Source organism: Stegostoma tigrinum, unplaced genomic scaffold, assembly GCF_030684315.1.
Source record: "Stegostoma tigrinum isolate sSteTig4 unplaced genomic scaffold, sSteTig4.hap1 scaffold_567, whole genome shotgun sequence".
Lineage (NCBI taxonomy): Eukaryota > Metazoa > Chordata > Chondrichthyes > Orectolobiformes > Stegostomatidae > Stegostoma > Stegostoma tigrinum.
Genome location: NW_026728502.1, coordinates 24945 through 47039, shown reverse-complemented (window position 1 = coordinate 47039; position 22095 = coordinate 24945). Strand labels below are relative to the sequence as shown.

General features: G+C 54.7%; 2 protein-coding genes across 2 annotated transcripts; one reads left to right on the top strand and one right to left on the bottom strand.

Annotated features, from left to right (window-relative positions):
- Positions 1-1598: 1598 nt before the first annotated feature.
- On the bottom strand, positions 1599-3947 carry LOC132208883 (uncharacterized proline-rich protein-like; the record flags this gene model as incomplete). The annotated part of the gene is made up of 3 exons (XM_059644189.1): positions 3906-3947; positions 2000-2059; positions 1599-1715 (listed from the first exon to the last, which is right to left on the bottom strand). Coding segments are annotated over exons 1-3 (219 nt in total), but the record flags the coding sequence as incomplete, so codon positions are not given.
- Positions 3948-8737: 4790 nt separating this feature from the next.
- On the top strand, positions 8738-21413 carry tm4sf5 (transmembrane 4 L six family member 5). The gene is made up of 5 exons (XM_048524037.2): positions 8738-8996; positions 13192-13272; positions 14575-14720; positions 15275-15461; positions 17625-21413. Exons 1-5 carry the CDS (start codon positions 8826-8828, stop codon positions 17637-17639), a joined length of 600 nt encoding a protein of 199 aa, XP_048379994.1. The 5' UTR covers positions 8738-8825; the 3' UTR covers positions 17640-21413.
- The last annotated feature ends 682 nt before the right edge of the window (positions 21414-22095 follow it).

Below are 22095 nucleotides of genomic sequence, written 5' to 3'. Positions count from 1 at the left end.
GGGAAGAGTGGCGGGGGGGGAAGAGTGGCGGGGGGGGAAGAGTGGCGGGGGGGGAAGAGTGGCGGGGGGGGGAGAAGAGTGGCGGGGGGGGGAGAAGAGTGGCGGGGGGGGGAAGAGTGGCGGGGGGGGGAAGAGTGGCGGGGGGGGGAAGAGTGGCGGGGGGGGGAAGAGTGGCGGGGGGGAAGAGTGGCGGGGGGGGAAGAGTGGCGGGGGGGGGGAAGAGTGGCGGGGTGGGGAGGGGGGGGAGAGTGGCGGGGTGGGGGGGGGAGAGTGGCGGGGTGGGGGGGGGGAGAGTGGCGGGGTGGGGGGGGGGGGAGAGTGGCGGGGTGGGGGAGGGAAGAGTGGCGGGGTGGGGGGGGAAGAGTGGCGGGGTGGGGGGGGAAGAGTGGCGGGGTGGGGGGGGGAAGAGTGGCGGGTGGGGGGGGGGAAGAGGGGCGGGGGAAGCGGGGCGGGGGAAGCGGGGCGGGGAAGAGGGGCGGGGGAAGCGGGGCGGGGGAAGCGGGGCGGGGGAAGCGGGGCGGGGGAAGCGGGGCGGGGGAAGCGGGGCGGGGAAGCGGGGCGGGGGAAGCGGGGCGGGGGAAGCGGGGCGGGGAAGAGGGGCGGGGGAAGAGGGGCGGGGGAAGAGGGGCGGGGGAAGAGGGGCGGGGAAGAGGGGCGGGGTGGGGCGGGGAAGAGGGGCGGGGTGGGGCGGGGGAAGAGGGGCGGGGTGGGGCGGGGGAAGTGGGGCGGGGTGGGGCGGGGAAGAGTGGCGGGGTGGGGCGGGGGAAGAGTGGCGGGGTGGGGCGGGGGGAAGAGTGGCGGGGTGGGGGGGGGAAGAGTGGCGGGGTGGGGGGGGGGGAAGAGTGGCGGGGTGGGGGGGGAAGAGTGGCGGGGTGGGGGGGGAAGAGTGGCGGGGTGGGGGGGGGAAGAGTGGCGGGGTGGGGGGGGGAAAGAGTGGCGGGGTGGGGGGGGAAAGAGTGGCGGGGTGGGGGGGGAAGAGTGGCGGGGGAAGAGTGCGGGGGAAGGGTGGCGGGGGAAGGGGGCGGTGGGCGGGAGGAAGGGTGGCGGGGGAAGGGTGGGCGGGGGAAGGTGGGCGGGGGAAGGGTGGGCGGGGGAAGGGTGGGCGGGGGAAAGGGTGGGCGGGGGGAAGGGTGGGGGGGGAAGGGTGGGCGGGGAAGGGTGGGGGGGGAAGGGTGGGGGGGAGGGGGGGGGGAAGGTGGGCGGGGGAAGGGTGGGGGGGGGAAGGGCGTGGGGGGGGGAAGGGTGGGGGGGGAAGAGTGGCGGGGGGAAGAGTGGCGGGGGAAGAGTGGCGGGGTGGGGGGGGGAAGAGTGGCGGGGTGGGGGGGGGAAGAGTGGCGGGGTGGGGGGGGAAGAGTGGCGGGGTGGGGGGGGGAAGAGTGGCGGGGTGGGGGGGGGAAGAGTGGCGGGGGAAGAGTGGCGGGGTGGGGGGGGGAAGAGTGGCGGGGTGGGGGGGGGAAGAGTGGCGGGGTGGGGGGGGGAAGAGTGGCGGGGTGGGGGGGGGAAGAGTGGCGGGGTGGGGGGGGGAAGAGTGGGGGGGGGAAAGAGTGGCGGGGTGGGGGGGGGAAGAGTGGCGGGGTGGGGGGGGGAAGAGTGGCGGGGTGGGGGGGGGGAAGAGTGGCGGGGTGGGGGGGGGGAAGAGTGGCGGGGGAAGAGTGGCGGGGTGGGGGGGGGGAAGAGTGGCGGGGTGGGGGGGGGGAAGAGTGGCGGGGTGGGGGGGGGAAGAGTGGCGGGGTGGGGGGGGGAAGAGTGGCGGGGTGGGGGGGGGAAGAGTGGCGGGGTGGGGGGGGAAGAGTGGGGGGGGGAAGAGTGGCGGGGTGGGGGGGGGAAGAGTGGCGGGATGGGGGGGGGAAGAGTGGCGGGGTGGGGGGGGGGAAGAGTGGCGGGGTGGGGGGGGGGAAGAGTGGCGGGGGCGGGGTGGGGGGGGGGAGAAGAGTGGCGGGGGCGGGGTGGGGGGGGGGAGAAGAGTGGCGGGGGAAGGGGTGGCGGGGGAAGGGGTGGCGGGGGGAAGGGGTGGCGGGGGGAAGGGGTGGCGGGGGGAAGGGGTGGCGGGGGGAAGGGGTGGCGGGGGGAAGGGGTGGCGGGGGGAAGGGTGGGGGGGGGGAAGAGTGGCGGGGTGGGGGGGGAAGAGTGGCGGGGTGGGGGGGGGAAGAGTGGCGGGGTGGGGGGGGAAGAGTGGCGGGGTGGGGGGGGAAGAGTGGCGGGGGAAGAGTGGCGGGGGAAGAGTGGCGGGGGGAAGAGTGGCGGGGGGAAGAGTGGCGGGGTGGGGGGGGGGAAGAGTGGCGGGGTGGGGGGGGGAAGAGTGGCGGGGTGGGGGGGGGGAAGAGTGGCGGGGTGGGGGGGGGAAGAGTGGCGGGGTGGGGGGGGGGAAGAGTGGCGGGGGCGGGGTGGGGGGGGGGGAAGAGTGGCGGGGGCGGGGTGGGGGGGGGGAAGAGTGGCGGGGGAAGAGTGGCGGGGAAGAGTGGCGGGGTGGGGGGGGGAAGAGTGGCGGGGTGGGGGGGGGAAGAGTGGCGGGGTGGGGGGGGGAAGAGTGGCGGGGTGGGGGGGGGAAGAGTGGCGGGGTGGGGGGGGGGAAGAGTGGCGGGGTGGGGGGGGGGGAAGAGTGGCGGGGTGGGGGGGGGGGAAGAGTGGCGGGGTGGGGGGGGGGAAGAGTGGCGGGGTGGGGGGGGGGAAGAGTGGCGGGGTGGGGGGGGGAAGAGTGGCGGGGTGGGGGGGGGGGAAGAGTGGCGGGGTGGGGGGGGGGAAGAGTGGCGGGGTGGGGGGGGGGGAAGAGTGGCGGGGTGGGGGGGGGGAAGAGTGGCGGGGTGGGGGGGGAAGAGTGGCGGGGTGGGGTGGGGGGAAGAGTGGCGGGTGGGGGGGGAAGAGTGGCGGGGGGGCGGGGGGATGGGATAGGGGTGAATCGGGGAGGGATGGGGGGATGGGATAGGGGTGAATCGGCGGGGGGAGGGGGGGATGGGATAGGAGTGAATCGGGGGGGGATGGGATAGGAGTGAATCGGGGGGGGGATGGGATAGGAGTGAATCGGGGGGGGGAGGGGGGATGGGATAGGGGTGAATCGGGGGGGGTGATGGGATAGGGGTGAATCGGGGGGGGGTGATGGGATAGGGGTGAATCGGGGGGGGGGAGGGGGGGATGGGATAGGGGTGAATCGGGGGGGGGGAGGGGGGGATGGGATAGGGGTGAATCGGGGGGGGAAGGGGGGATGGGATAGGGGTGAATCGGCGGGGGGAAGGGGGGATGGGATAGGGGTGAATCGGGGGGGGGAGGGGGTGATGGGATAGGGGTGAATCGGGGGGGGGAGGGGGAGATGGGGTGGGGAGTGTGTGTGGGGGGGTGTGTGGGGGAGGGGGGTGGTGTGGGAGGGGGAGGGGTGTGTGTGGGAGGGGGAGGGGGGTGGTGTGGGAGGGGTGTGTGTGGGGGGGGGGGTGTGTGGGAGGGGTGTGTGTGGGGGGGGGTGTGTGGGAGGGGTGTGTGTGGGGGGGGGGTGTGTGGGGGGGGGGTGTGGAGGGGGGGTGTGTGGGAGGGGGGGTGTGTGGGAGGGGGGTGTGTGGGAGGGGGGTGTGTGGGGGGGGGTGGGAGGGGGGTGTGTGGGGGGGGGTGGGGGGGTGGGGGCTGTGTGTGGGAGGGGGTGCGTGTGTGGGGGGTGTGTGGGAGGGGGGGTGGGGGCTGTGTGTGGGAGGGGGGTGTGTGGGAGGGGGAGGGGTGTGTGTGGGAGGGGGAGGGGGGTGGTGTGGGAGGGGTGTGTGTGGGGGGGGTGTGTGGGAGGGGGGGGTGTGTGGGGGGGGTGGGGGGGTGGGGGCTGTGTGTGGGAGGGTGTGGGGGGGGGCTGTGTGTCGGGGGGATGGGATGGGGGGGCTGCGCGGGGGATGGGTGTTGGGGCTAAGCATCCCTTCCTCCTCCTGCAGTACCTCAGCCTGCAGCAGCCGCTGGGCCCTGAGCTGCTGCACCATGTCGGCCAGATGTTGTGGGCCTGGGCCCAGGCCACCCTCCCGCTCCCCGTCAGCCGGCTGCCTGAGGAGCCCCGCCACCGTGTCGAGCAGCAGCGACGCCGCCATCCTGGAGACCACCCGAACGCGTCACCAAACCGCGACCAGAACGGGGTCTCGTCATCAGAGTGCGCGGATGCTCCATCCGCGCCCCTCACTGACATCACCCGTGCGCCCTCCTGCCCCGCAGTGAGATCCTCTCGCCGCACCGGGCACGGCGATGACGTCACGCACCGCCGTACATCGCTGAGACGTCACTGCAAGCGGCCTTGGCCTGTGAAGATGTAATTGCGCCGCCATCATGCCCCACTATTATGTCCTACGCCTTCGCCATCTTGCCCCGCAATGACGTTACAGCATGGGCCAATGGAGTGATTTCTCCAGACCCAACAACGCTTCAGCAGAGCAACTGTGAGGCTGGATGAACACAGCAGGCCCAGCAGCATCCAGGAGCACAAAAGCTGACGTTTCGGGCCTAGACCCTTCATCAGAGAGTGGGATGGGGAGAGGGAACTGGAATAAATAGGGAGAGAGGGGGAGGCGGACCGAAGATGGATAGGGAGAAGATAGGTGGAGAGGAGAGTATAGGTGGGGAGGTAGGGAGGGGATAGGTCAGTCCAGGGAAGACGGACAGGTCAAGGAGGTGGGATGAGGTTAGTAGGTAAATGGGGGTGCGGCTTGGGGTGGGAGGAAGGGATGGGTGAGAGGAAGAACAGGTTAGGGAGGCAGAGACAGGTTGGACTGGTTTTGGGATGCAGTGGGGGGAGGGGACGAACTGGGCTGGTTTTGGGATGCAGTGGGTGGGGGGGAAGAGCTGGGATGGTTTAGGGATGCAGTAGGGGAAGGGGAGATTTTGAAGCTGGTGAAGTCCACATTGATACCATTGGGCTGCAGGGTTCCCAGGCGGAATATGAGTTGCTGTTCCTGCAACCTTCGGGTGGCATCACTGTGGCACTGCAGGAGGCCCATGATGGACATGTCGTCTGAGGAAGGGAGGGGGAGTTGAGTTGAAATGGTTCGCGACTGGGTGGTGCAGTTGTTTATTGCGAACCGAGTGGAGGTGTTCTGCAAAGCGGTCCCCAAGCCTCCGCTTGGTTTCCCCGATGTAGAGGAAGCCACACTGGGTACAATGGATACAGTATACCGCATTGGCAGACGTGCAGGTGAATCTCTGCTTGATGTGGAAAGTCATCTTGGGGCCTGGGATGGGGGTGAGGGAGGTGGCGTGGGGGCAGGTCTTGAAGTTGGGGTGGAAGGTGTTGGTGAATTGGATGAACTGTTCGAGCTCCTCTTGGGAGCATGAAGCAGCGCCAATACAGTCATCAATGTAACGGAGGAAGAGGTGGGGTTTGGGGCCAGTGTAGGTGCAGAAGAAGGACTGTTCCACATAACCTACAAAGAGGCAGGCATGGCTTGGGCCCATGCGGGTACCCATGTCCACCCTCTTAGTCTGTAGGAAGTGGGAGGAATCGAGAGAAGTTGTTGAGGGTGAGGATGAGTTCGGCTCGGCAGATGAGGGTGTCGGAGGGGGACTGGTCAGGTCTGCGGGACAGGAAGAAGCGTAGGGCCTTAAGGCCATCTGCATGGGGAATGCAGGTGTATAGGGACTGGATGTCCATGGTGAAAATGAGGTGTTGGGGACTGAGGAATTGGAAGTTCTGGAGGAGGTGGAGGGCGTGGGTGGTGTCACGGATGTAGGTAGGGAGTTCTTGGACCAAGGGGAAGAAAATGGAGTCCAAATAGATGGAGATGAGTTTGGTGGGGCAGGAGAAGGTGGAGACAATAGGTCAACCAGGGCAGGCTGGGTTTTGGAAAGGAGATAGAAACTGGCCATGTGGGGTTGGGGAACAGTGAGGTTGGAGGCTGTGGGGTGGGAGGTCACCTGAGGTGATGAGGTCAAGGGTGCTTTGGGCAATGATGGTTTGTTGCTGGGAGGTGGGGTCGTGATCGAGGGGATCAGGACTCGGATCCCTATCATTATCCTCAATGTTTTCTTCATTTTTATTAAAGTGCCCCTTTCTATTCAGATGCTATAGCAGATCTCAATTTATAAGTAAATTTAACTCAAGTGCCCAAGCCCCTCGGCTGCGCCCGAACCAACTGCCGCAGTTTGGCCCTCACCCTCACCTCTCTTCCGTCCTGCAAGAGCCGTGGGGCGGCACAGTGGCTCAGTGGTTAACACTGCTGCCTCACAGCGCCAGGGACTCCAGTTCAATTCCAGCCTCGGGCGACTGTGTGGAGTTTGCACATTCTCCCCGCGTTTGCGTGGGTTTCCTCCGGGTTCCTCCCACAGTCCAAAGATGCACAGGCTCAGCTGGGTTGGCCATGCTAAGTTGCCTGTAGTGTTCAGGGAGGTGTAGATTAGTTGGATTGTAGGGGGATGGGCCTGCGTAGGATGCTCTGAGGTTCGATGTGGACTTGTTAGGCTGAAGGGCCTGTTTCCACACTGTACGGATTCTATGATAGGGCCCCCCCTTCCCTTCACCCACCATGACAGCAGCCTCCACATCCAGCGGATCATTAGCCACCATTTCTACCACCTCCATCCAGATGCCACCACCATACACATATTCCCGTCCCCTTCCTTCTCAACCTTCTGCAGTGACCGTTTACACCCTGGTTCACACCCCAACAGCACCATCCCATGCCATCACAGAAGGTGTGACCCCTGCATGTTTCCTCCCTCCCCATTATCCGAGGCTCCAGACACACCTTCCAGGTGAAGCACTGATTTACCTGAGCTTCACTCAGCCTTGTCTGTTGAATTTGCTGCTACAGATGTCCCTCCTCAGAGGACATGAGGAGTTTTCACAAAAAAAAATGACGATAGTTTCACAGTGGCCACAACTTGGACTAGCTCTAAGTTCCAAATTCATATTTCACCAACTGCTGGGCAAATTAATTGAACTCTGTCTCCAGAACACAAGCCTGTATTTTACTCAAGATAACAAAGTGTGAAGCTGGATGAATGCAGCAGGCCAAGCAGCATCTTATTTTGTTCTCCTGAGATGCTGCTGGGCCTGCTGTGTTCATTCAGCCTCACACTTTGTCATCTTGGATTCTCCAGCATCTGCAGTTCCCATTATCCCTATATTTTATTCCTTGTCTCCAGTTTGCCCCGATAATCCTTCATTCCCCTGCCTAACAGGAGTGGATAGGGAGAATCAGAGGTTGGGAACCCTGCAATGACCGACGCACCTCCTGTCTTTCAGTTATTAGGTCCCTGACTTTCCCAGATTCTAAATTCTCAATTTCACATTTTTATTCGATTCAAATCTATCATCTGATGCGGCAGGATTCGAACCTGGGTCTGCAGAGCGTTAAACACCACTAGGCCAACACCTGCACTGGCTAAGGTTACCACCAAGATCCTTCCTTCTCAACCTCACCTCATGTCTGAGGCATGGTGACTGTCGGGTTAAAACACCACCCGTCATCTCTCTGTAATGATGACTTTACCTTGCAATCACAATATGCAGCAAAAGATAAGCGTCCTTCCCTGACAGTGAGCAGTTTACTCTTTTGTCCTTTAGGGTGGTGAAACTATGGAACTCATTGCCACAGAGGGCTGTGGACTCATTGAGTGTCTTTGAGAAAGACAGAGCTGGGGGAGAAGGGGTTTGAGAAACATATTAGTGATGTTTGAATGGCCTAATTCTGCTTCTATATCTTATGACCTGTGGTCCTATGGTTATGTAATGTAAGGATACTTAGGTTTTCCAGGCTGTTGTCATGATTTCGTTTTTAAATTTATTCATCTTGTAGAATATGAGTACCACGGGCTGGGCGCAACATGTTGTGCCCGTCCCCAACTGCCCCCTTGAGAAGGTGGGGGGGTGTGAGCGCCTTGTCTGGTATGGAGGGAAGGTCTTACGAGGAAAGGCTGAGGGACTTGAGGCTGTTTTCGTTAGAGGGAAGAAGGTTGAGAGGTGACTTAATTGGGACATATAAGATAATCAGAGGGTTAGATAGGGTGGATAGGGAGAGCCTTTTTCCCAGGATGGTGACGGTGAGCACGAGGGGGCATAGCTTTAAATTGAGGGGGTGAACGATATAGGACAGATGTCAGAGGTAGTTTCTTTACTCAGAGAGGAGTAAGGGAATGGAACGCTTTGCCTGCAACTGGAATAGATTCGCCAACTTTAAGTACATTTAAGTCGGATAAGCATATGGACGTACTTGGAATAGTGTAGGTTCGATGGGCTTCAGATTGGTATGACAGGTCGGCACAACATCGAGGGCCGAAGGGCCTCTGCTGTGCTGTAATGTTCGATGTTCTATGAGGTGCTATTCCCATGTATCAGCTGCTCTTGTCTTTCTAGGGTGGAAGTTGATGTGGATTTGGAAGGCACTGCCCTAGAAAATTTCTACAGCGCATCTTTTAAACAGTGCACGCTGCTGCCCCTGAGCGTTGGCAGTGAAGGGAGTGGATGTGATGCCGAGATACTTTGTCCCTGGATGGTTGTATTGTGTATTTGCGCATCGATATGAGAAAATCTTTTATTATTTTATTACATTAATGTTTGTCCCTTACCATAGTGCAAATGATAATTGATTGTTTCAGTCACATCCCAGTCACTGCTTGGTACTTACCTCAGTGGTATTTCTCCACACACCCACCCCCCCAAAAAAATTCTTTCTAAGTCCAACAGTTATCTTGTTCGTTCTGATTGTACAATCAGGTGATGGTCTCCCTTATCGGTCTGTAAACAGTGGTGACAGTACAGTACCAGATTGTACCAGTTCCCACAATTCGGTCAGAGTCCACCCATTAAGAGGGAAGGAGAGGTAGTCTCCGAGCCTGGTGAGCAGGAGGCTTCAGTTAGAGCGCACCGTGCGACGATGTGTACTGGGAAATGTGCCCGCTGCGTTGGCTTGGTCCTCTTGCCCTTGGCCTTTATATGCATCATAGCCAATATCCTCCTCATGTTCCCCAATGCAGAGAGAGAATGGACTGATCACATCACACTGCAGGTCTGGCTGATGGGAGGAATTGTCGGAGGTGGGCTTTTGGTAAGTGCGCCGTCCATCGATTTCTAGATCATAGAATCCCTACGCAGTGTTGAAGCAGACTGTTCGGCCCATTGAGTCCACATCGACCTGCATCCCACCCAGACCCATCCCTCTACCCTATCCCTGTGACTCTGCATTTCCTCAAGGCCAACTGACCTGACCTGCACGTCTGTGGACTACGGGAGGAAACCCACACAGAGATCGTTCAAATGCCACACAGATGGTCTTCTCCAGGCCGGGATAGGTCCAGGGTCTCTGACGCCGTGAGGTAGCAGTGCTAACCACTGAGCTGCCATGCCACCCTAGATGGTCTACCTCACCCAGGCACCCCCAACCCCCCATCCATCCCCACTGACCCTTCGCCATGTCTTCCTGCATCCGCCTCACTTGCCAGCAGCTGTTGGGATGCAGGGTATCCGCCTCGCCGATCGGCCATGGAAGGTGCTGCGAGTCCACTCTGCCACCTTAGACCGTCAGATAAGAGAGTAGAGTCACGCCGCTTGGTCCATCTGTTCTGCCCTTGATCGAGGATGATGTGTTTCTTAACGCTGTTCTCCCCGTGATCCTCCATCCCCACCCTCACTTCCTGAAGCTAGTGCCCGTGTTGTAATTGGGTGCAGGAAACGACGGCCCCACAGGGAAGAAGACAAAAAAAAACAGTACTGCAGGGACTGGAGATCTGAAATAGGAAAATGATGAAGTAGCTAAACCAAGGACTGGCAGCATGCGTGGAGAGAGAGAGAGATGGAGTTTATGTTTCAGATCAGATATGACTCCTCTTCAGTCACAGAGCCAGGCAGCACAGAAACAGACCCTTCAGGCCAACGCTTCCCTGCTGACCAAGTTTCCCAAACTAAACTAGTCCCACTTGCCTCTGTGTGGCCCATATCCCTCCAAACCTTTTCTATTGATGCATGTATCCAAATGTGTTTCAAATGTTCCAACTGTACCTGTACTTGTGATGTCTTCTGGCAGCTCATTCCGCACATGAACCACCCTCTGCGTGAAAAAGTTGTCCCTCAGGTCCCTTTTAAATCTTTCTCCTCCCACCTTAAACCTATGCCCCTCCAGCTTTAGAATGCCTCGCCCTTGTGAAAAGACCTTGGCTATTCTTATCCATGCCCCTCATGATTCTATAAACCTCTATAAGGTCCATCCGGCAGCCTCCTACGTTCCCACGAAAATAGCCGCAGCCCATTCAGCCTCTCCCTGTAGCTCAGAACCTCCAACCCCGGCAACATCCTTATCAAAATCCTCTGGTCGCCTTCTGTAAAGACATCCCCCTCGCAACTTAAAACTACACTACCCCCCTCCCCTACTATTTGATATAACACGGTGTAGAGCTGGATGAACACAGCAGGCCGAGCAGCAGCAGAGGAGCAGGAAAGTTGACGTTTTCTGTCAGATGAAGAAGGGTCTAGGCCCGAAACGTCAGCTTTCCTGCTCCTCTAATGCTGCTTGGCCAGCTCCACACCTTGTTACATCAGATTCTCCAGCATCGACAGTTCCTACCATCCCCCCTAGTATTTTGATGTTTCCATCCTGGGCTAAGAGACTTCAGCTATCCGCCTCATCCATGTCCCACATAATCTTATATAATCTTGTCAGGCTGCACACCACCGCCCCCCCCACCAACCTCATACGCTCTAGTGAAAACATTGCCATTAGGCTGGATATTTTGTACCACCGCTCGCCTCGTTTTTTAATCGGGCTGCTCTCGTGGTGGGACCCATAGGCTAGGGCCTGTAGCCACCTCTCCTTCTCACCCCACCCTGAGTTGACTCCCAGAATACGGAGGCGGGGGGTGGGGGGTGCTAGGACTCTGATGGGGACAGCTTGCGAGCTTTTGTCTGCGAATACAGTGCCCATTACCAGAAATCGTATAGGCATTTGGATGGGCATGAGCAGGCCATTTTAATCTCGATTCAACAGCAGGAAGGAAGTGCTGGGGGCTACTATCTGAATGTGCCCTCTTGTGTACTGGTGCCCTGATGCTCAGTCGTCAGCCGCTTCCTGACGCGATGCACGAACCTAGCAGGGTACTTTCCTTAGAGTCGTAGAGTCATACAGCACCAGGAAGCTGGATAGGCTGGGACCTTTTTGCGTGGGAGGCTGAGGGGTTGCCTTATGTAGGATTATAAAATAAGGCGAGGCGTAGATAAGGTGAATAGCCAAGGTCTTTTCCCACAGGGTAAGGGAGTTCAAGGGGTTTAAGGTGAGAATGGAAAGATTCAAAAGGGACCTGAGGGGCAACGTTTACTTCTGGTGGTGCATGTGGGGAATGAACTGCCAGAGGAAGTGATGGAAGCTGGTACAGTTAGAATATTTAAAAGACATTTCGACAGCTTCATGGATAGAAAAGGGGGTATGGACCAAATGGGACTAGTTCAGATTGGGAAACCTGGTCAGCATGGATGAGTTGGGTCGAAGGGCCTGTTTCTGTGCTGTGTGACTCTATGGCTCTTCAGTCGGCAAATAGCTGAGGCAGATGGTAGAGGAAATTATAGTGACAATTCTCTCCCGAGCCTGTGGAGGAATCGAATTTATTTAAAGAGTCCGTTGCCCTCTGCGCAAATAGATCATGTCTGCATAGGATGCAGTGGGATGCCATCAACCGACAAGACCCAACAAGGAGATGCACTTTCAGGTGGGCGAGACAGCTGAGTCCTGATCATGCCATTCGTAAATTTCGCTGGTACTTTCTTATGAAAGGTACAGGGTCTTTGCAACAAATGAAGAAAAAAGTGACGAGCTGTGCGGACACTGGAAATTTCAAACAAGAACAGAAACTGCTGAGAAACTCAACAGGTCTGGCAGCATCTGTTGAGAGAAAAACACAAACAGAGTTAGCATTTTGAGTTCTAGTTTCTCCAGTAATTTTTGCTTTTGTCTGTTTCGGATATCTCCATCATCCACAGCACTTTGTCTTATTTTTAATGCTTAATTCACAGGGTCAGGTGACCTTGTGTACATTAATCAAGATATGGTTCATTTTTTGATTATTTGAAACCCAAATTCTGCCTCCGGGTACACACTCAGCCTCGGCAACAAAAGATTCACTTGCAGCCTTTGCTCAAGTTTACAGTTTGGGGCCTGGGCCATAGAGTTGTACAGCATGGAAACAGGCCCTTCAGCCCAACTCGTCCATGCTGACCAAGTTTCCCAAACTCAGCCAGTCCAATTTGCCATTTGGCCCATATCGCTCTCAACCTTTCCTATTCATATACGTATCTGGATATCATTGAAAAATTGTAATTGTACCAGACTCCAGCACTTCCCCTGGCAGCTCATTCCATACACGCACCACCCCCTGTGTGAAAAAGTTGCCCCTTGGGTCCCTTTTAAATCTTTCCCGCTCACTGCTAAACTTATGCCCTCTAGTTTTGGACTCCGCTACGCTGCTATTCACCTTATCAATATCCATCATGATTTTACAAACCTCTATAAAGTCATCCCTCAGCCTCTGAGGGTCCAGGGAAAATACCCCCTGCCTTTTCAGCCTCCCCGTACAGCTGAAACCCTCCAACCCTGCCAACATCCTTGTAAATCTTTCCTGAGCCCTTTCAAGTTTAAAAACACATGTTTAAAACATGCCCCTAGTCTTGAAATCCCCAAGCGAATGGATAAGACATTTTTCTGAAGAAAGGTCCTGACCTGAAATGGTGACTTTCCTGCTTCTCTGATGCTGCCTGGTCTGCCGTGTTCCTCCGGCTCCACACTGTGTTATCTCTGACTCCAGCATCTGCAGGTCTTGCTGTCTACTATTAACCCTATCCATGCCCCTAATAATTTTATAAATCTCTATATAAGGTCAACTCTCGACTTCCCACAATCCAGGGAAAAAAAAGGTCCCAGGCTATCCAGCCTCACCTTCTAACTCAAGCCGTCCATTCTCGGGAACATCCTTGTAAAATCTTTTCCGCACACTTTTGAATTTAATAATATCCTTCCTGTAGGTTCTGCAACATTTTACTCCTGATCCGAGTCTCTCCATGCCAGCGGAGATAATGGGAACTGCAGATGCTGGAGAATCCGAGATAACAAAGTGCGGAGCTGGATGAACACAGTAGGCCAGGCAGCATCTTAGGAGCACAAAAACTGACGTTTCGGGCCGAGGCCCTCCACCAGGAAAAGGGTTTGTTCCTTGCTCGTAATTTCGCTGCGATTAATTTTTGGAAATCTTTCTGTCCCACAGATCCTGTGTCCTGCATGCTCTGCCGTACGGGCTGGGGGCAAAGGGTGCTGCGGTGCTGGTTGCTGTGGCAACAGATGCCGGGTAAGATGCTGAAAGAAACCGCGGGATCCCACCCTCGCTTGCGAGGCCTCACGGGGATTGCCTCTCCATTGTCTGAGCGACCTCTTACAAAGCTGGCTAGGAAGTCTAGCATTTACGTTGCACCTCCTGAAACCAGCGGGCACCTGAAGGGCTTTGCGGGGGGTGCAGGGTTCATGTGCCAGCTGACCTGTGCGCACCGATGAACGCGATAGTGAGCTAATAACCGGCCTTCGTGATATTAATTCGAAGGGATGGAATGCAGATCCCTGGGAGAGATTTGGAGAGTTAGTCCTGGTCCTCTTCCAATTAAGGGCCGAGGCATCTTCTGAGAAGGGTCCAATCTAATGTCTTGTTTCACAGACAGCAGCTCCAACAGCACTTCACTCCATTGGGGCCTGCTTGAGAGCTTTGGGCAATTGATATAATGCTGGGCCCTTGGAATAATAGTGGTTCATTGATATAACAGTGGGTCATCGGTATAATAGTGGGTCATACTGAAAACAGAGAGGCGTTAGCAGAAGTTATTTGCTCACACCCATCCTGATCGATACAAGAACATCGAATGCCAGAAGATCGGAGGAAGGGTCACCAGACCTGAAACGTTAACTCTGATTTCTCTTCACAGGTGCTGCCAGATCTGCTGAGCTTTCCCAGCAACTTCTGTTTCTGTTTCAATTCCCAGCCAACTCCACTAAACGGTTGACAAGGGATACAGCAGTAGACTGATGCCCTCTAACCTATCTGCCACTTAGACCATAAGTTATAGGAACAGAATTAGGCCATTCAGTCCATCGAGTCAGCTCCACCATTCAATCGTGGCTGATACGTTTTTTAACTCCATTACCCCACCTTCTCCCCGTAACCTTTGGCCTCCTCAATAATCAGGAACCTATCCATCTCTGTCTTAAAGACACTCAATGACTTGGCCTCCACAGCACTCTCTGACAATGAGTTCCACAGAATCACCACCCTCTGGCTGAAGAAATTCCTCCTCATCTCAGTTCTAAAGGCTTTTCCCTTCAGTCCGAAGCTGTTCCCTTCGATCCTAGTCCCTCTGACTGGTCAAACCATCTTTTCCATGTCCACTCTACCCAGGCCTCCCAGTATTCTGTAAATCTCAAACAGATTCGCTCCCCAATCCTTCAAAGCTCCATTGCGTACAGACCCGGAGCCCTCCACTTCTCCCGACACGAGAAGCTCCTCATCCCCGGGGATCCCTCTTGTAAACCTCCTCTAGAACATGCCAAAGCCAGCACTCTTAGGAAACAAGGTTGACCCTCCCCGTTGGCTTTCTCTTTTTAGATGCTGCGGTCTGTCTTCTGCTCACTTTTTGGCACCTTGGGTGCGTTGTACTGTCTCACCGTGTCTTCGACAGCTTTGGCTAATGGCCCATTGTGTGACGTTGGCGCTGGCAACTGGGAGTACCCCTTCCTGAACTCCAACAGCAGGTAGGCAGTCCACCCTGCCCACAGGCGTTACTTTGACATTGGTGCTGTCTGCGCTGACCCAGATTCTGACCCGAATGCTGACCTGAACCCTGACCCTGTCCCTATCCCCGTCCTTACCCCCAACCCGATCCTTAACCCTCACTTTAACTCTAACCCTAGCCCCGATTCTGACCCTAACCCTGATCCAAACCCCGACTCTAACCCTGATCTTGATTCTGACCTAATCCTGACCCTGACCCAGACCCTAACCCTGACCCTGATCTTGACCCTGACCTAATCATGACCCTCACCCTGACCCTAACCTTAAACCAAACCCTGACCCTAACCCTCGCCCTGACCCTAACCCTGACCCTGATCCTACCCTCCAGATTACCTGCCTTGTGACATTCCCATGACTGCACTGGTACTTGCCCTGTTGTAATTATGAGTGAGTGGTTGGGAGGGAGCTGAGTATTTAAAGAGGGAGGGGGTGAATGTCGGAGAATCACGGTTCACTCTTCCGCCCGTTGCTAATGGATTCGATTGGGCTGTCTCTCTCTCTCTCCTCGGCGCAGTTACCTGACGAACCAAACGCTGTGGGAGATCTGCCAGAATCCTCCAAACATCGTCATGTGGAATGTCTCCCTCTTCTCCATTCTCCTGGCGGCCAGCACCATTGAGCTGATCTTCTGCGGCTTGCAGGTGGTCAATGGGTGCATCGGAGTTTTCTGCGGGGATTGCCGGAAGAAAGGCAGGAAAGACGTAAGAGCTGATGGTTTGACAATCAATGTTGCCTCTCCTGCTGCCCACCCCACCCAGCGTTGGCACTAAGCTCCCAGTCTCTCTTCGCCAAGGTGTTCTAGTGGCAGACGGAGGCCATTTATCCCCACTAGCCATGCTGGCACTCCTTCCACAGCAAATCATTGTCGTTCTTCCTTCCTGTCTCTACCCCTCATTGCCCCGATAGATTTATTTCCCACAAGAGTTCCCTCCTGATTTCTCATCAAAATTGTACGTCATCTCTGCTTTTGTGGAGTGGGGCAGGTGCAGTTTCCATCATGTCCTCGTCTACTAGCCCCTCAAAGCCCTTGTGAAGTTTACCGGCTATCTTCCTAGCCCACTGTACATTTCTTATGAAATAACACCACAGTTCCCCTTTGGCGTTTGGTTCCCCAAATGTCGAACAGTGCTTCTGAATCAGAGATTCACAGAATCGAAAGGTACAGGTGAGGGCCTTTGGCCTATCGAGTCTGCCCTGCCGCCAACACACGGCTACCTACGCTGGCCCTACTGTCCCACACTCGGCCCGTAGCCTTCAATATTCTGACGTTTCTGTAACACTCCTGGTGCCGTTCTTCTGGAAACAGAGGAAGTCGGAGCAGGAGTAGGCTGTTCAGCCCTTTGAGCCTCCTCTAGCCATTCAATTCCTGGCCATCCGACTCAGACCCCACATCCCTTCCCTCCACCGTAGCCTTAAGCCCCAAGTGCCACCTCTAACTCCTCCTTGAATGTCCTGACCCTACCAATGACACGAGGCAGTAAACGCAGCCTAGCCAGCGATGCCCTCATCCGATGAATGAATTTTTAAAAAGTTCCCCCAAGTGCTTCTTAAAGCTTGTGAGGTTTCCCACCTCAATTACCCTCCCAGGTAGTCTATTCCAGAACTTCCACCCCCCCACCACCACCTTCTGGGTGAGAAAAATCTCTCCTCAAACCCCCTTCTGCCTTTCACTTTTGCGTTTCGCCTCCTTGTAACTAACTCTTCCATTGAGGGGAACAGGTCCTTTCTACCCACACTGTCCATGCCCCTCAGGATCTTATACATCTCTATCACATCCTCCTTCAGCCTACCTTGCTCCGAAGAAAGCAACTTGAGCTTGTCCAGTCTCTCTCTTCATCACCTGAATGCCCCATCCCAGGGCAACATCCTGGTGAATTTCCTCTGTAGCCTCTCCACGTCCTTCCTATAGTTTGGGGACCAGAGCTGCACACTGTGTTCCATCTAGGACCTCACCAGAGTCCTGTACAGCTCCAACATGACCTCCCCTCCCTTATACTCTGCGTCAAGACTGACAAAGGTAATTGTCCCGTACACCTTCTTAACCACCCTGCCACCTTCAGGGATCTGTGGACAACCTCCCCAACCTCCCTCTGAACTTCCTAGTGTCCAGCCATTCTTTCGGTAGTCTACTGTCTTATTCCCTCTTCCACTGTGCATCACCTCACACTTTTCAGGGTGAAACTCCATCGGCCACTGATCTGTCCCTCTGACCAATCCGTTTATATCTTCCTGTAACCTAACACCTTCCTCCTCACTCAGACAATCGTTGTCAAACTTTACTTACAGAGCCACCTCAGTGCTGATAGAGCTCATTCCGCTTATTGAGCCTGCACTGACCCCCTGAAGAACCCTCCCTGTGACCCCGCATTGCCTTCGACCAATCCATCTAAACCTGCACATCTTTGGATTGTGGGAGGAAACCGGAGCACCCAGAGGCAACCCACGCAGACACGGGGAGAATGTGCAAACTCCACACAGACAGTTGGCCAAGGGTGGAATTGAACCCGGGTCCCTGGCACTGCGAGGCAGCAGTGCTAACCGCGGAGCCACCGTGCCACACACTTACCATCTCCTGCACCTTCTCACCTCCATCATTTATGAATGTAGCCAACAATAAGGGACACAGCACTGATCCCATTGGTGCGCCACTGCACACTGGGCTCCAGTCACACCAGTAGCCTTCCACTTCCACCCTCTGTCTCCTACCTCTAAGCCAATTTTGGACCCATATCCATTCGTGATTGAGACCCTTTCTGAGAAGGTGCCGCACCAAAGCTCTGCCCCTTTCTAAGGACTAGCCATTCCCCCTAACACGCTTTTCAAATCTCACTCATCGCAACCTTTCTCTCTCTTCTCTCTTACAGGATGACGGCTTGTAACTGGGCAACAAGGGGGCAGAAGTGACCCTTGAAGGGGCAGTTCCTCGACATTCTGATTTGAAATTCCCTGAGGACCATTCCTTTCAGTCCTCCTTCTTTTCCTGTTCTCGCCTGTCTCCTTCGACATTAGGACAGCGGCCACTCATCGACAAATGGGCACACCTTCGACCCAGCTGGCCCACCGTGTGTTTTGATGCGCGATACCCATAGCAAAAACCTTTATTTTGTGATAAATGCACTGGAAGGGAGTGGTTTGGAGTGGTGGTGATGAGCGAGAAATGCCAGGGACACAAGGGAGCGATGATGGGGGGATTGTGTTGTGTTTAATATGAATGGGGTTCATGATATTGCAACAATTTAACGTGAGGATTACATTCAGCCCAAGCGTTCATCGCTGAGTCGCCAAACTGGCCAACTCACCTGCTTGCCCGATTCCCCCAAATCCATCCCAAGGCCGGTCTCGCACAGGCGTTCGCAGGAATACAGGGCTCACGTCGCCCCTGAAGAGGCTGCGTTGGGCTTGCAAAATTAGAATCCAATCCCCACGCCCCCCTCCCATTCACTCAGACCCATGGAGCAATTGGTACGCCTCTCCCGGCAGTGCCCACAGATGTACCTGGTCGTGGGTGCCTTTGTTCTGAGGCAGCGCCAAACCCTTCTCATTTCCAGCAGGTTCTTTCTCTCCGTCTTCTGCCGATCTTCCTCCCCTCCCACCCCGACACCTTTTCTTTCCTCTTCATCTCCTTCTCTGTGTTTTTCCTTCCTTCATTCTGGTATCCTTTCAACATTGATTTGCTGACCCTGGTGCTAATCAGCCCGTCCCTAATGCCCGCCCCTCCTCTGAGAAGTCGCCATCTTGACCTGCCACTTTTGACACAGTGAACGCGATCTATCTCGATATCTGCACCCTGACAGCAATGTTGACGGATGTGGTCGCTCAGAAATTTGGACTATCCATTTGGAGACAAAGTTTCAAATTCGAAAACATTTGAATTAAATTCGATTCAGAGAGCTGCACAGCACAGAAACAGACCCTTAGGCCCAACTCATCCGTGCTGACCAGATATCCTGAATTCATCAAGCCGCATTTGCCAGCATTTGGCCCAAGTCTCTCTAAACCCCTTCCTTTTCATATACCCATCCAGATGTATGTTAGAAGTTGTCATTGCACCAGCCTACACCATCAGATCTGACAGCTCATTTCATGCACGCACCACCCCTCACCGTGAAAAATTGCCCCTCAGGCCCCTTCTAAATCTTTCCCCTCTGGCCTATTTTGGATTGCCCTCCCCTGGGTTAAAAAAAATACATTGCCCATTCACCTTAACCTCTGTGAAGTTCGTACCACACATGAACCATTCTCTGTCTAAAAAAAAATTTTGCCTCATGACTTTTATAAATCTTTGTCCCCCAAGATATGTCCCCTAGTTTTGAAATCCCTCACCTTAGGGAGACGATCCCTGCCTTATGTTTACAGCTTGTGATTTTATAAAACTCTATAAGGCCACCCCCAAACCCCCTATACTCCAGTGAGAAAAATCTCAGCCTATCCAGTCTCTCCTTATAAGCCAAACCCTTGATTTCTGGCAACATCCTGGTAAATCCCTTAAATCTGTACAGGAAGCGGCTTCTCCGCACCTTCCTCTTACTAACTTGGAAACTTCCATTTCCTCCACCCCTGGACTTTCTAAATTAAGGATCCAAGCTTAGATTGTGTGTAATCTGCCCTGATTTAACTCTTGGATTCCAGGCAACGGTGACCAAGTGGTATTTATCACTATAGCAATTTCCCTGGGAATGTTCGGAGTGTGGTATTTGAATCCCACCACAAGAAAGAATTGGAATCCAATAAAAATTTGGAGTCTACTGATGGCCATTATCAGTTGTTGGAAAAATCAGTCTGGTTCAGGAAGGAAATTACCATCCTTACCTGGTCTGGTCTGCACATAACTCCAGGGAAATGTCAATAGGCTTCATTCTTGACTGCCCCCATTAATGCTGGGCCTGTATTCCAAGAATGATTTTATTTTAGAGAAAGCAACATTCTAGTGAATCTAAGATAACAAAGTGTGAAGCTGGATGAACTCAGCAGGACAAGCAGCATCTCAGGAGCACAAAAGCTGACGTTTCGGGCCTAGAACCTTCAAGTGAATCTTCTCTGAATTCTCTCCAAGCCGTTTAATTGGAAGCTCAGGAGATCTTGGGAGGAGACTTAGTTGGAAATGTCACTGGGCTGGTGATCTGAGGCTAATATTCTGAGGGGGTCATGGGTTCAAATTCCATCCGTGATGGACGACGAACATTTGAATTCAATAAAAATCGGAAGCCTCTAAAAAATAAAAATCCAGCTTGATGGCAACCAATCAGCTCCCAACTTGGAAATCTGCCATCTTTGCCAGGTCTGGCCTCCATGCAACTCCAGACCCACAGCCGACATGGCTCGCTCCTCACTGCCCTCTGACAGTTAGGAATGGATGATACATCCCATGAAATGAGTCAGAAAACAAACATTCTGGTTCATCTGCACCGCAGTCCCTTCCAAGGCCGATATATCCTTCCTGAGGAACAATGGGTTTATTGTGACTTCAGACACAGGATTTAGGGTGAACCTTTATCCGTTTTGCAGTGACGGGAATGAAGTTAGCCAGGTAGGTCTTACAGAATATGAGTTCCATGATCGGGGCTGTTAACCTGGTCCGATCAGGGAGCCCTGGCTGACAGGAGTGTCGGAGAGTCTCCTCGCTCTGGGGACTGGCTCTCAGCTGGCAGTTCAGAGTCTATGTACTGAACACATGTAAATAAAGGGGGACTTGGTGATAGGATGGAGCTATTTCACATTTAAATGTGTTCTTCAATTCCTTTCTCCAACAGGTTTTAAGCCAGCTCTTCCTGAAATGCATTCTGACTCCTCACCTCAAACATTTCAGCAGATTCCATCACCCTCAGTCTAAGGAGTTATCTGCTGAAATCTCACCCTGTCGGATTTATTGGTGATTATCATGTAATCATGGCCCTACAGGCTTGCACCATCCTTTAGAGCATTCATTGAAGTTAAATCCTCTGTATGAATCTCTTAGTCTTTCTTTTCTAGCTCTTCGCTCAGCCCAACTCATAATAGCATGAAACAGACCCTTTCCTCTCACCTTAAAAATATGGCCCCCTGGTCTTTAAGTCCCCCACCTTTGGGAAAAGATACCTGCCATTCACCTTTATGATTTTATAAACCTCTATAAGGTCACCTCTCAACCTCTTATGCTCCAGTGTAAAAAGTCCCAGCCTACCCAGGCTCTCCCCATACCTCAAACCCTCAAGGTCCTGGCAAATCCCTTCTGAGCCCTCTCCAGCTTAATAATATCCTTCCTATAACAGAGTGACCAGAACTGGACAAAATATTCCAGAAGAGGCCTCACCAATGTCCTGTACAAACTCAACATGACGTCCCAACTCCTGTACTCAAAGGAGTGAGCAATGAAGGCAAGTGCACTAAACGCCTTCTTAACCACCCTGTCCAAATGTGTTGCAAATTTCAAACAATGATGTGCCTGATTCCCTCTGTTCTACAGTACTACCCTACTTTTAATTGTATAAGTCTTGCCGTAGTTTGCTTTACCAAAATGCAACACCTCTGTTGATCTGCATTTGACACTGTTTCTCTTCCACCTTCTGTGCTAACACTCCAAAGTTGGTCAGTCTGTACTTTACTTTTGGGTGCAGTTTCTGATGGACCACTGAGCTGGATGATGTATATTTTAAATAAACATGTGATTTACGGTTTCGCTTTGCCTGCGGTATCTATCGCTCCCGTGATTCTGTTTAAACAACATTTAATAGTGATGAGAGGAGGGTCAGCATCACTGTAGTGGGTTTTAAATGCTGACGCTACTCAGAGGGCGCATTGTTTAGGCAGATGGAGAATCTCTTAAGTTTTGAGATTTGCAGGATTCAACCTAAGAGTATTCCCAACACCAGCATATGGTTAGAAATTCCAGCTGGTGGAACTTGAATTCACAGAATCACTGTGTTACAGAAAGAAACCATTCGGCCCATCAAATCTGCATCGACCCTGTGAAGAGAATCCCATCTGTACTATCCCTGTAACCCCGAGCTGGCCTGCACACTACAGGGCAATTTAGCACGGCCAATCCACCCCAGCCCGCACATCCCTGGGCACTACGGGGCAATTTAGCCTGGCCAAGCCACCCAACCTACACATCACTGGACATTCTGGGCAATTTAGCACCCTAAACTGCACATCTTTAGACTGTGTGAGGATTCCTGAACACTCAGAGGCAATCCGCATAGACACTGGGAAAACATGCAAACTCCACACAGACAGGCACCTGAGGGTGGAGTCGAACCTGCGCCATGCTGACCACTGAGCCGCTGTTCTGCGAATGCCTCAGGAATGCAATCATCATTCGGTTCCAAATCTCAGCTGGTTTAGTGTTGCCTGTCT

Bases quoted from the DNA above. Each gene is read 5' to 3' on its own strand.
- tm4sf5 (XM_048524037.2), top strand. From the start codon at position 8,826: ATGTGTACTGGGAAATGTGCCCGCTGCGTTGGCTTGGTCCTCTTGCCC. The intron at 8,997-13,191 runs GTAAGTGCGCCG...TCTGTCCCACAG, and splicing joins TTGTCGGAGGTGGGCTTTTG to ATCCTGTGTCCTGCATGCTC. The intron at 14,721-15,274 runs GTAGGCAGTCCA...TCCTCGGCGCAG, and splicing joins TTCCTGAACTCCAACAGCAG to TTACCTGACGAACCAAACGC.